At 34.9% G+C, this 10,303-nt stretch overlaps 1 protein-coding gene across 1 annotated transcript in view; it reads right to left on the reverse strand.

Moving 5' to 3' along the window:
- The window catches only part of CFAP54 (cilia and flagella associated 54), a 344,097-nt gene that overhangs the window by 41,538 nt on the left and 292,256 nt on the right, over positions 1-10,303 (reverse strand). The window contains exon 67 of the mRNA XM_012663989.1: positions 1,482-1,614. Coding sequence (XP_012519443.1) covers positions 1,482-1,614 — 133 coding nt within the window. The remainder of the gene's footprint in view (positions 1-1,481; positions 1,615-10,303) is intronic.

The raw sequence follows: 10,303 nt of genomic DNA on the forward strand, positions 1-10,303 counted from the left end.
CACCACCCGAAGGATGGACATATTTGAAACACGGACTTGGGGGGGGGGAACCAAGGGCAACATACGTAACCTAAACATCTGTACCCCCATACTATGCTGAAATAAAAGAAAAAGAAAAAAAAAAGACTCATTTCCTCTCTGTAATATTCTAGGATAATTCTATAATAGCTTGGTTTTTCTCAAACTTTGGAACTTCATGAATGTCTACACTTAAAAAATTAGGAACCAACATAAGGCTGCTATTTTTTTTTCTTTTATTATCAAGTGAGGCTATTTTCATTTTCTTTCTTTTTTTTAAGTAAAGTATCTCAAGGATCAAGTGAGACTATTTTAAAATGCCAGTTACCAGCTACTATTACCATTCCTTCATAAAAGAAGGGCCTATTTAACACCAGTACAAAGAAGGAAATTCATAATCTCAGAATAAAGGACAATATATTAAACCAATTTAGCTTTAGAAAAACACATTTATGTTATTTATTAATATTTATTTTTTCTTAGCATGAGTATCCATCCACTCATGGACCAACATCTGGAAGCATTCATGTGTGGCATTATTAGATGCTAGACAAAATGAGTCAGAGATTCATGGTCCTCTTCCAGTTTGGCTGGGAAATGAAACTCTTAGATCTCTATTACTATATCAGCCATTGTGCTAAGCACCTTATTACCCCATCTCACTTAATTTAACACACACAACAATCCTGTGAGATAAATATTAATATTCCCATTCTACAGATGAGGAAATGGAAACTTAAAAATTTAATTCCCTAAAGTAGCAAAACTAGCAAGTGATGAAGTTACTATCCAAACCCAGGTCTTACAATTCCAAAGCTGGTGCTCTAAAATTCTGTGCGATATTGTCTCTAGGAAGTATAAAATATGGAAGGTATAACTTGCTACAGATTTCTTCCCAAGCCATGTGGAAAAACTTCCAAAATTGAATTTGCCACATGTTAAGGTTTAATCCACGGTTTCTCAACACTGGCACTATTGACATCTTAAGCTGGACTGTCCCTTGTGTGGGGGGCTGTCCTGTGCATTGTAAGATGTTTAGCAACATCCTTGGCCTCTACCCACTAGATAACACTAGTACTCTCCAACAACCAAAAATGTCTCCAGACATTGTCAGATGTCACCTAAGGGCAAAAGCGCTCCCAGTTGAGAATCACTGGTTTAATCCAATCTTGCTGTATGGACCTGTCTAAAGACAACCTATAAATAAACTACTGCAATTATGGGAATAGTTACATGGTGTGCAAACTCATTTTCTATGAATAGCTCTGTAAGATAGTTTTAATAAGCAACAGCATTGTCATTTAATTCAAATACAATTGAAAACATTCCTTGAAATTCTAATTTTTAAAGAAATTTAGTTTGTGTAAGAGAACAATTTCATTTTGGTTGTTATAAGAGGACAGATCCAGAAACTTATTTCAAACCAAGAGAAACAATAACAATTAAATCTTGTATAAGGTTACCGTGTAAAGGATGTTCAAGAATAATTGACACGATCCAGTTGAAAAGCCTTCCTCCTGATACAATACAACCATTGGCAAGATCAAAAAGTCTCTCAAGATTGAATATAGATGGAAGTGAGATATCAAATGGGACCTGAGAAAAAGCATAAAAGGGTTCATGAAATGCGCTGTTTCAAACTGTTGACTAAGTACAGTTCTCAAAATATTCAAATACCAATTTCATGTGAAATATAGTTAACTTTTGTGCTTTGATGCGTTCCATATCTCTATACTGCTGAAATGTCACATACATCATTCTATAGCCTCTCAAGATTCACAGATTGGCCTATAAAATAGCAAATACTTCTAAAACTATGGACTATCTGTATTTATATAATCATTACACATGGTTCCAAATGTAGGACTTTTGGCCCTGCTCTAACTAAATGCTTTCCTTTATAACAGATTGACCTGTTGAAAAAACATCCCCCTCCATCATTTTGAGCACACAGTCTTGCCACAGTGACCAGGGAAGCAACAGCAAATTATGCTTGGAAATCACTCCATCTGAAAGAGGCACCAGGTTAACACGACTGAGACCTAGTGCAGACAGAGTCATTCTGAGCAGACTGAAAAATGGAAAATAAAGATTGCTTTTGTGGTCATAGCATTGGTTATTTGATTGGAGGAAAAGCATGGAGAGAAAAAAAATGAAGGAAAGAAAACAAATGTTTACTGGAGAACCACTTCATGCCAATCAAGATAAATACTTTTGAAAATGAATGAGCAAACGCCATGTAGAATGACCACAGTGAATTAGAGCCTTGTGGGTCTGAATCCTGGTAAGAAATTAGAGGACAAGTTTTTAGTAATTTGTTGTCTGTTTGTTAAATGAACCATTCATTCCTTTTATTCTCAAGAAAGCATAATGAACCTAAATGTGAATATCACATTTGGAGTCTGGTTTTTGTTAACTTTTTCTTCATTTTACTGGATTAAAAAAAATGGCAAAGCATTCCAGTGCCTTCTGTAACTTCAAACAATAAAGAGGTGAATAAATAAAAAATTAATAATATTTCCCTTCCTTGATCAATCCTGATACAATCAATGTTTCTAGATTGGGGAGTATCCTTCCATAACGGCTTTTTTTTCTTTTTTTAAAAATGGAATAATTAAGTTTCCATTGTTTTCTTTTTAAATTAACAACATATTAATATAAGAGAAATCCCTCTTTAATCAATTCAGGGAGGCAGATTAACTACATGGAGGTTAAGAGTGTGTATTCCGTAGTAAGATAAGACTGTCTGGTTTAAATTCAGTCCTCACCACATTCTAGCTATGTGAAGCCAAGTAAAATATTAGATCTGTTTGAACTTTAATTTCTTCATCCATAAAATAGAAACAATAATAGTTCCCATATCTTCTTGTTGTTATAAGGATTAAATGAGTTTATATACATGTATAAAACATTTAGAAAGGTGCCTAGCACACAATGATCATCCAATAAAGGCTACATATTATTATCATTATTGAACACATCCTATTTAATGGCCACATAACAATTCAAGTGTTGGCTGTATCCTGATTTATTGAATTATTCTCCATAGAGGTTGTTTCTCATATTTTGTACTTGCTTGCCTATTTACATATATCCTTGGGTACAAGTGTTTTTAATTCCTGTACTACTGATTCCCTAAAGTTGTTTTATTTAGTCAAAAGGTGTTTACCTTTGACATTTTAACATTTATTGCCAGAATTACATTCCAAATAGGTTGTGGCAATTATATTTCAACCAGCAATATATGAAGGTTTCCCTACACCCAAGGTAACATATTACGGAAGGTTACAAATTGTTGGTACTGTTGTTTTGCTATTTAATTACTATTTTTTATTCAGAAAACAAAAGGAAACATTTTGGAAAACTAAGATTAACTGGTTTATTAATATGCTGAAAATATATGGATTTCCCATGATTATTTTGGTTGTATCTCATTGCTATTTAACTGCACTAAATATTCCACCTATTTTATAGAGACAAATTAACTCATGTCCAATTTAATACCTTTCAGCAGATGATTTTCAAAGTAGTATACAAAGAAATAATAATTAGCATCAAAATATTTGTATTTTCTTTTGTGCTATATCTCTTCTATTGTGGAATTCTTCCCATGCTGAAAATAGAAATGGCTTTTGAAAAAACCAGAGTGGCCAAGTTAGTTTTTACTTAACATTAGAGTTATCTTCATGACATAATTTATATACTAGATACAAATAGAGCATTTTGGCCTCTGACTCTTGTCATTGAACCTCCAGAAACAAGTGGCCATTTGTCAAAGGATGAAGATTAATTGCTTAGATTATTTATAGAGGCCACAAGTGAAAGCTTCAGATCAGAAAGATGAAATAAAAGCACTTGTCACCCAGGAATTATTAATCCTTTTTGGTCCTCAGGAGAACAAAAATTACCCTAAAATGTCATGAACCTAACCTTTTATTATTACTCCTTCCTTTCTAGACACCCTGGGCATTTTAAACCTTTTGATAGACAAGTCAAGTACTTCCAATTCCAGCTCTTTCTATCATGCTGAAACAGGATTGTACATTTTCCTATTGCCGAACACATTTTTTTAATGTAAACTTCTGACTGAATTATAATATATAGACAGAAAAAGTGGATAAATCATAAATATGCAACTTGAATATATATATATATTTTCAAAATGAGCATACTCATATAACCATCACCCAGATCAAGAAATAGAACATAATCAGTACTTCAGGAGTCTCCCCAGTGCTCCCTCCTAGTCACTGATCACGTGTATATACTTATATATGTGTACGAACACATGCATATATACACCTATATTATATACATGTTTTTGTTTTTACTGTATATAAACAGAATCATACAATACACAACATGTACTCTTTTGTGTCTGGCTTTTTTGCTCAACATTATGTTCCTGACATTCATCCATGTTGTTGAGTGTAGCAATGGTTTGTTCATTCTTATTGATGCATAGTTTTCATTGTATAAATGTATCACAATTTATTCATTTTTCCAGTCGATAATCATTTGAGTCATTTCAAATTTTGGTACTATGAATAAGCATATTTTTGGTGCACATAGGTACACATTTCTGTTAGGCATAAAAGTGGAATTTGCTGGGCCATGGGGTATGTGTATGTTCATCTTTAAGCTGATTTTACCAAACAGTTTCCTAATTTACACTCCCTACTAGCAATGTGTATGGGCTCCAATTTTTCCATATCTTCACAAGCTTTGATAATTTCAGTTTAAAATTTTGGTCATTCTGGTGTGTTTTACATGTATTAGATATCACTTTATGTTTTTAATGTCATGTTCTTGACAACCAATGACATTGGATTTATGTATAGGTCTCTTTGTTGAAGTGTAAGTCTCTTGTCCAATTTTTACTGTGTTGTCTTTTTCTCATTGAATAGACAAGAATTCTTAATACGTTGTAGAAACCAGTCTTTGTTGGGGTATTTATAAATACTTTTTCCCATGCTGTGACTTGCCATTTTACCCACTTAATGGTATCTTAAAGTATAGTCCCATTCATCAGCCTTTCCTTTGTGACTGGTACTCTTTTAAGTGGATCCTATTTATGAAACCTTTGCCACCACCAAGGCCATGAAGATATTCTCTTACGATTTCCTCTAGAAGCTTTATTTTTTTATCTTCTACATTTGTTTCTACAATCAATTTGGAATTGATTTTGTATATTCCGTTAGGTAAGGATCGAAGGGCATTATTTTTAGATTCCCAATTGACCCAACTCACTTATTGAAAAGACTATTCCTTCCTCATTGTACTGAACAGTCATTCTGTCATAAATCATGGGACTGCAGATGTATGGATCGCTTCCTGGACTCTCTATTCTATTTATATATTTATAGAATAGAGTCTCTCTCTCTCTCTCTCTCTCTCTCTCTCAATTCTCTATCTGAATTTACCTATACTTACTTCAATTTCATGCTGTTATTATAGCTCTTTAATAAGATTTGATAGCTAGAAGTTTAAATCCATCAGCATTGTTCTTTTCTGTTCTTTTTCTTAGCTATTCTAAGTCCTCTGTACATCCATGTACATTTTCTGATACTTATAAATGACAGCTTTCTAACGTTTATTTCTAATTGTTGCCTCTGCTATATAGAAATACAATTTATATTTGCATTGACAGTATATAGTAACTTTGATAAATTCACTTATTCATTCTAGGAGTTTTTCTGAAGACTATTCTGAATTTTCTATGTCTATGAATAATGAGAGTTTTATTTTTTCCTTTCCCACATTTATACATTTTTTAGCTTCTTCCTTTATTTCACTGGCTAAAAACTTTCATAGGGTATACTTAACATATGATTAGTTGGCTTTTCAATTCAGGGGAAAGGGGAAGTTTTAATTAATGAATGACAGTGTGAAATTCTCTGCTACCAAAATTGCATCCCTATTTTTACTTATATCCTTTGTTATTTTTATTAAATTTATTCTTTGGCATTTTATAATTTTTTCCACTATTGTGAATGGAGTTTTAAAAATTTCCACTTTACATTATTATTTCCAGAAGAAAGACATTCTTAATTTTTATATCCAGCCACTTTACCACGTTCTCCTAGTTCTAATTATTTCTAAAAACTCTTGAGTTTTGGTTTTACGATTATATCATTTACAAATAAATATAATTTTGTCTGTTATTTCTTAATATTTATGTTTACTAATTTGTTCTCTTGCCTTATTGCAATAGCTAAAACTTTCAAAATAATGTTGATTCATGGAAGAGATATTGAGCAGTATTAGTCCTAAAACCTCTACTTAAATTATGAGTGTAATTATAATTAGGAAGCTGCCTAAACATGGTCAGGGTAACTTATGAGACAAATGTCTTATTAAATATTAAAATAAAAAAAGCCACTACATCAAAATCATGAAAGCCAGATTTTAAAATGTTAAGGTAGGTGAAAATGCTAAATTTATCTCACAGCCAAAGTACATCAACATCACAAATAGTTAAGAGAACCTAAATGTGCTTTAGGAAGTCAGAGTTAATATCTTCTCTCCAGAGAGTTCAAGATTTAAAAAAATAAAATTTATGAGATTTCAAATAAAATGATAGCATTAAAAAGGAAAGTATTTCTTTAGTGATATTTCTTGACCTGTATCTGTACAATCTTGATTTACCTGGACAGGTAAAGTGAACCTACATGATTTTTTTTTTTGAGACAGAGTCTCACTTTGTTGCCCGGGCTAGAGTGAGTGCCGTGGCGTCAGCCTAGCTCACAGCAACCTCTAACTCCTGGGCTCAAGCAATCCTCCTGCCTCAGCTTCCCAAGTAGCTGGGACTACAGGCATGCGCCACCATGCCCGGCTAATTTTTTTTCTATATATTTTTAGCTGTCCAATTAATTTATTTCTATTTTTGGTAGAAACGGGGTCTCGCTCTTGCTCAGGCTGGTCTCGAGCTCAAACCATCCGCCCGCCTCGGCCTCCCAGAGTGCTAGGATTACAGGCGTGAGCCACCGCGCCCGGCCTCTACATGTTTTTTTACAAAGTAAACACACCCTGAGACATGGATACTTTAAGGGACTTGCCCAGGCTTCCTTAGCTAGTTAGTGTCAGGGTCAGGATTCACGCCCAGATGAGCTGGCTGTTCAGAACACGTCCTTAGCCGCCTGCTGCACTGCCTGTCCCCAGCACCCAACTATGCTCTGACTCCCTCCCACCATGTGTGTCAACGACTGGCAAGTCCAAGGCTCTCCATGCAATAGCCCGGCTCCCTGCAGCCTGCCCCACTCCCACCTGACTCAGACTCCTGCTCCTCCCATGGGCTCAGTGGCTCTCTGCACACCTATGCTTTTCCAGCTCCAGCTTTTGGAAATTTTATGGATGGTTCTAGGGATTTCATAGGGAACAAGAAGTTTTATATATGTGCGTGTGTGTGTGTGTATATATATATATATATATATATATATATATTGCTTTTGTTTTTGTAAATAGCTTTGAGTTCAAATTGTCTAGGATAAAGTACTAAGGAATCCTGGTTCCATGTCTTAAGTCAGGAAGGGCTTTGTGGAGAGAATGAAAGAAAACAGCTTGGCAGGTAGCAGACTGTGAATATGTTTTAAAGAGCAATATTAAAGAAATGGTGATGATCTTGCCTGCCTAGAGAGGATAAAAGCCTGAAATAGTAGGAAAAGAGGAAAGGAAGTTCATCGAATGGGGACATACTGAAGGGGTTCATTAAAATCTGGCCTGGATTTGAACTTGTTCGGGAAAGTTTTGAAAGCCATTAGAGAGTTACAAGTTGTCAGTTTTTGCCGATGTTACATTTTATATGAATTTCTACATGAAAACTAGATTCTACCATAATGAAGACTTTTATTACTTATGTTCTTTTGTTTCAACAATTTTCCTCGATCAAAGGAAAATCATATCGTCTTTTTAATATCTCTGATTTTTCTCAATCCAATGAGTTTTTACTGAGCAGCTACTCTGGGACCTCTTCTTCCCTCTCTTGGCACAGTGCCAGTGCCTTTCATCAATTCTAAGTGTTCAATGACCAAAGAAAAAGAAAGAGGGTGCTAGATTTTCTCAATTAATTAGGTTTGCCTATTCTTGTCACTGGTAAGTGGGATACTGAACAATCACAAGCTTTGTGATATGGACGGATTTAACTTTGCCTCCTTCCAAAAACTTTAAAGCACAGAGAGCAAGAGCCATGAAAAATAAAATTTAATAGCTTAAAAGAAAGCAAATAGTTGTTTCATCCAGCATTCTCACATATAAGTTTCTCTACCATGTTTTCTATCTCTTCTTAATACATCACCTTTCTCTGAAATGATTTATTGAATTTTTTTCTAGACTGGGGAAAAACATGCATTCCAAAGTAAAAAGGATAATATGATATTAATGCTAGTTTACTTAAGAATCGATATCACGAATGACTGGTGGCCCATCTAATAAAAGTTCCAGATGAGAAGCAACTAGACATATTTGGTTTTACCATATTTTATATGATCAAGAAAATCCCAATACCAGCAATAATAGAGATTATTTTCCTCAAAGTAACAGAAACAGCACCCAACTCTTAGGAGGTGAGAAGGGGTTTTATACAGCTCCATCAAACCACAGAAAATTTCACTTTGCAGAGAACAAGATTATCTTTTCATCACTCTAATTTTTGTGTCAATAAAACTTTAAATATAATAGGAAAGGGTTTTTTTACATAATATGAGATAAAATGGTCATATTGATGAGATGGTAGGAATCTTTTAATATTAAATTTTAAAGAAATAACATCATTATAAAAGGCATTTTGCAGAGAACACGAAAATTGGAAATTAAAGACAAGATGTAGTAGAGAAAGCATGTGTGTAGGAATTGGTTCAAATGTTACATTGTCTAAGAATAGAAGAATAGATTTTCCTTAAATCATCATCACCATCACCACCCTTGCCAACGTCACTTTACAGCAACTGAGCCCCAGCTGTGTATGGCATTTCCTTGAGCTGTTGAGTAGAGTTCACCTTTTAATAAAGCATCATTCTTGCTCAGGCACAAAAAAACCAAAAACATTTCAACAATGTGAGGGGCTCTGTCTCCCTTCTCACATCTAAGTGGATATTTTGAACCAGGGCCTCTTTATTGGAATACAGGAAGAAAGCTCCACAGAAGAAATATCTTGTAGGAGACTATGGCCATTGGAATATATGTTTAAAACTCAATTTTATGTTATGTTTATTGTTTAGAATTGTGGTATAATCAAAAATAAATACTTAGTCTTTGTCCTGGGTTCCTGGCACAGAGCTCCTAAAACAATTGGAATTTATTGTCTTATGCTAAGGAATGGGGAGAATGATTAAATTCAATCACCCTCACCAATAGCTAATGATTTAATCAATCATGCCTATGTAAAGAAACCTCCATAGAAACGCCTATGGACAGGTTTGGGGGAGCTTCCAGAGTGGTGGGTGCTGGGAGGGTGGTGCAACAGGAGAAAGCATGGAAGCTCCACACCTTCCCCCATGCCTTGCCCTATGCATCTCTTCCATCTGGTGTTTCTATGCTATATCTTGTATAATAAACTGGTCATCATAAAGCACTTTCCCAAGTACTGGGAGTTGTTCTATTGAATTATTGAATCTGAGGAGAGAGTTGTGGCAACCCTCGATTTTGTCGTTGGTCGGGCAGAAGTGTGGGTAGTCTGGGCACCCCACTTGTAGCTGGCATCTAAAGTGAGGGCAGTCTTGTGGGAGTGTGGGGCCGATGCTAACTCTGGGTACTTAGTATCAGAATTTTTTTTTTATTTCAAAATATTACCAGGGTACTAATGTTTTTGGTTGCATGGATCGCTTTTGTAATGCTTGAGTCATGGCTATAAGTGTGCCCATCACCCAAACAGTGTTCATTGTACCCGTTAGGTAGGTTTTTGCCCCTCCCTTTCTCCCCCTCCCCCCTGCTTGATTTTCATTGGGTTTTACTTCTCTCTATGCACATTGGTTAGTTCCAATTTAATAGTGAGTACATGTGGTATTTGTTTTTTCATTCCTGAGATATTCACTTAGGATAATGGTCTCCAGTTCCAACCAAATTGTTGCAAAAGGCATTAACTCATCCTTTTTATGACTGAGTAGTACTCCATGGTATACATATACCACATTTTGTTAATCCACTCATGAATTGATGGGCACTTGGGTTGATTCCACATCTTTGCAATTGTCAATTGTGCTGCAATAAACATTCAAATACAGGTGTCTTTTTGATAAAATGACTTCTTTTCCTTTGGCTAGATACCCAGTAGTGGGATTACTGGATCAAA

The sequence above is a fragment of the Propithecus coquereli genome, unplaced genomic scaffold (genome assembly GCF_000956105.1).
Source record: "Propithecus coquereli isolate 6110/MARCELLA unplaced genomic scaffold, Pcoq_1.0 Scaffold85, whole genome shotgun sequence".
Taxonomy (NCBI): domain Eukaryota; kingdom Metazoa; phylum Chordata; class Mammalia; order Primates; family Indriidae; genus Propithecus; species Propithecus coquereli.